Raw genomic sequence first — 4,401 nt, forward strand, 5'->3', positions numbered from 1 at the left:
ATTTTATTATTAAATTAATTAATTTAATATTACTATTACTATTATTATTTTTCCTTTTTTTATTTTATTATTTATTTACTTGTTATTATTACCATATTATTAAAATTTAATTAGTTTTGCATTATTATTTCAATTATATTTCTTTTCATATTTATTTACCTAAATATTTTAAATACATTTATTTTATTATATCATTTTATTTATCTATATAGTATATCCTTTCATATAATTTTTAATTTTAAGATTTTTATTGTTGTTATTATTATTATTAATACCATCATCATCATCATCATCATCATCATTATTATTATTATTATTATTATTACCATTATTATTATTATTATTAAATTGTTTTACACTATTTATTTATTTATTTCTATAATATTAGGTCTTTACTTTAGCTTTAAATTTTGTTTACTTTTTTTGGTATTATATTGTTGATAATATAAATAATGAGTTGCTTATATTTCTAAATATAATTTTATGTTTCTTATATAAATAAAAATAAAGCATGCTACCACGTGAAGAGTTTCCGACTAAAGGATTGGAGGGTGCACCAAGTAATGATATAGGTTGGCACTTTGGAACTCTAGTGCCAAATGTAAGAGGAAGTATCGTATGTAAACTTTGTGGTAAAGTTGTGAAAGGAGGAATAACACGATTTAAAGAGCACATTGCTCATAAAACCGGCAATGTTGCACCATGCCCTAATGTTACTGGTATGTGATACTTTATTATTATTATTAAATGTTATTGTAAATTTATCAATAAAGATTATATATAATTGATAATAATATAAAGTGTGAATTATTTTTATTTTATTAACAGGTGTTATTAGAGAAAGTATGATGAATGTACTAAAAGAAAGCAACCCAAAGAAAATAGACAAAAAGAGGAGAAAAGATGAATTCTTATCTCAATTAACAGAAGAGGAGGATGAGCATGAGGGATTCATTGATGAGGTTTCTGCTATAAGACAAGCAACTCGAGAAAGTATCCAATCACAACACGAGTGGCATAGAAGGGAAGAATTCAGACGAAGTACTGGTGGTTGGGATAACATTTATGAAGAAGGGCGATCTTCTCATGGATCAGCTAGAGAACATAATCGAGAAAGAACAAGTAAATCTATTCCAGGTGAGTCTGAGTTTACCTTAAGGGGAGCTATACCTGAATTGGTTAGAAGCAAAAGTTCAAAGCAACCAAAGGTCAATGACTCTTTTTTAAAGAGTTTTCGAAGGAAGATAGGTGAAGCGGTATCTAAATTTATAATATATGAAAGACTTCCTTTTCAATTAGCAAGCTCTCCATGGTTGTATAACTTAATTCAAGTGGCAACAGAAGTTGGACAAGGTGTAAAGCTCCCAACACCTTATGAGGTTTCAGATGTGTATTTGGAGTCAAAGTATCAACGAGTTCATGATTGGGTAAATGTACTAAAGACTCATTGGAAAGAATTGGGTGCAACTCTAATGTGTGATGGTTGGACCAACAGTTTGAATCAAATGCACATCATTAATTTCCTTGTTTATTGCAGTAAAGGAACCATTTTTTGGAAATCGGTAGATGTCTCAAGTGTCCGTAGTAGAGATGCTGAATTCTACTACTGTTTGTTAGATTCAGTTGTAGAAGAAATTGGAGAAAATTACATTGTCCAAATAGTGACTGATAATGAGGCAGCAATGAAAGCTGCTGGAAAAAAGTTAATGTTGAAAAGACAACATCTATATTGGACCTCATGTGCAGCTCACTGTTTAGATTTATGCCTTGAAGATATTGGGAAAAAGCCCAGTGTAGCAAAAGTGTTAGATGAGGCAAAGAAAGTGACTTGCTTTATATACAATCACATTTGGACTGTTGATTTGATGAAGAAGTATACACAAGGGAAACAAATACTTCGACCCGCTCTTACTCGATTTGCAACTCATTTCATTCAACTTGAAGAGATAACAAGACAAAAGCAAGGTTTGAGAGAAATGTTTAATTCAAAGGTCAGTATTTTATAATTAGTTAATATAATTACTTAAATATAGTAACCTTTAGTGATTTTATTAGTTCCAAATAATTTAAATTATATTATTTAAAATTTTTCTTATGAATATATAGAAATTTAAAGAATCAAAATGGGGAAAGCAAAAGTCAGGGCCTGCTTATGAAGCCAAAAAAATTGTTTTGGGAAAAGATTTTTGGAAAAAAGCCAATGACCTCATAAAAGTTTATGAGCCCTTAGTAAGAGTATTGAGACTTGTGGATAGCAATGAAAAACCAACGATGGGCTTTATTTATGAGGCTGTTGATAGGGCTAAACGAGCAATTCAACAAAATTGTCGATATTTCACAGAGTATGAAAAGATTATTGACAATAGATGGAATTTTATGCATTCCGACTTGCATTCAGCTGGTAAGATAAAATATTTCATATAATTAAGAACTATTTTTATATTTTATTATTTTAAGCTTTAGATTATTATTATTATTTGATGATATTCTTATAAATTATACTTAGGTTATTTTCTCAACCCTCAATTTCAATTTGGGGTGGAGCATTCTGAGAATGTATTAATAGAAACATTAGAAGGTACACGATCAGTAATTGAAAGATTAGAACCTTCTATGGATACTCAAGTCAGAATGGTTAATCAGGTTAGATTCAACTAATATTATTTGTAACTTAGTTAAATAATTTGAAATAGAATTTTTATTTTTATTTTTACTCTATCTTTTATTTATGCAGTTGTTATTATTTAGAGATAAACATGAGACATTCGGTACTCCACAAGCACAAAGAGCTTGGAAGCAAATGAATCCGGGTAAACAGTTAATTAAATTATTTAATTTAATTTATATTATTTAATTATATTGTACATTTTAAAGTTTTTTTGAAATTTAAATAATATTATGCAGCTGAGTGGTGGATGATATATGGCACATGTGTTCCCGAATTACAAAAATTAGCAATTAAAGTGCTTAGTCAAACAACTTCAGCATCAAATTGCGAACGAAATTGGAGCACATTTAGTTATATTCACACCAAGGCAAGAAATAGGTTAAAGTATAAAAAACTTGAAAAACTAGTGTTTACCTATTATAATATGAGGCTTAAGATGAGGCATCAACAAAGAATGAGCACTGATGATATAAATGCTAGTTTTAATCCTATCAGCCTTGATTATATCTTTGAAGATGTTGATCCACTATCAGAATGGCTTTATGAGAAAGAGAATCCATTGTTAGATGGTGAAAATGCCGGTGTGTTGCCTGTGGATACCTCTGATGATGAAATGGATGTTGATCAATCGCAACAACAAATTTTGTCTTATTCAAGTTCTAGTTCAACTCCAAGTCAGAGTGGCGATGGACCCGATGGTGGTGGTTTAAGTCCAATTGATGAGGGTGACGGATATAGTGGTGATAGAGGTGAAATTAGGTCTTCTAGTCAGTATGGAGGAGAATATGGGGGTGGTACCACTGGTGGACATTTTCGTGACAGATCAGAGTTTGATGGAAATATGTTTCCTGAACCTAGGAGAGATAGAAGTGAACCTAGAGCTCCATCAAAGGGAAAAGGCAAGAAGCATACTTCTATAGGCTCTTCATCTGGTAGTGGTAGGAGATCGAGTTCTAGTAACCTTGGGTATAGTGATTCATCTACTAGCACTCAAGGTTTTTATCCACCAGAACAACCTTCACATGGTTATCCACAACCATATGGTTATTATCCACCATTTCCTAATTATGGTGTGCCATACCAGCCTCAAATGTATCCTCCTCCACCAATGTATCACCCACCTCCACCTTTCATGTATCCTCCTCCTCAAATATATCCTCCATATCAATTGAATGAAAACCAAGGTGAAAATGTTGCTTTTTTTGGATATATTTTGGACAAAGGCCAAGAGAATCAAGTCAAGAACGCTCCCAAAGTGAAGGTGAAGGATTTGATCTTCCTCGTCATTCCACTAATTGGTGAAAACTAAATCGTGCCACTATTATTATTTGTAAGGTATGTTTTTTTAAAGAAATCCTTTGTTATTGTTCTTAATTTTGATGATATTAAAACATTTAAAATAATATATATCTTTAGATAAATGAATGAAGTATATTTTATGAAAAGATAATGAAGAATCGAAGCATGTTAAATTATATATGAAAGTAGAATGAGATGAGAATAAGTGGTAGGAAATAGGAATAATTAATGAGAATCTATTCATTAATTTATCTATTCCTTTTTTCCTTTTGCAGCGTATTTATATCTTCACTATCTTCAAAGCTGTCAAGAAATATTGAAGACATCTCTCATGTATGAATTCTCAATTCTTTTATTTATAAAAACTTTCAAACTTATTAAATATGATAAATGTTTAATATTTCTTTTTTTTTACTTTGTTATTAGTTAATATA

General features: G+C 30.3%; 1 protein-coding gene across 1 annotated transcript; it reads left to right on the plus strand.

Annotated features, from left to right (window-relative positions):
- The first annotated feature begins 2,130 nt into the window (after positions 1-2,130).
- LOC121218603 (uncharacterized) lies at positions 2,131-3,982 on the plus strand. Its single transcript, XM_041096070.1, has 4 exons — positions 2,131-2,401; positions 2,507-2,643; positions 2,735-2,810; positions 2,905-3,982. Exons 1-4 carry the CDS (start codon positions 2,272-2,274, stop codon positions 3,975-3,977), a joined length of 1,416 nt encoding a protein of 471 aa, XP_040952004.1. The 5' UTR covers positions 2,131-2,271; the 3' UTR covers positions 3,978-3,982.
- Positions 3,983-4,401: the final 419 nt, after the last annotated feature.

The sequence above is a fragment of the Gossypium hirsutum genome, chromosome D06 (genome assembly GCF_007990345.1).
Source record: "Gossypium hirsutum isolate 1008001.06 chromosome D06, Gossypium_hirsutum_v2.1, whole genome shotgun sequence".
NCBI classification, from domain to species: domain Eukaryota; kingdom Viridiplantae; phylum Streptophyta; class Magnoliopsida; order Malvales; family Malvaceae; genus Gossypium; species Gossypium hirsutum.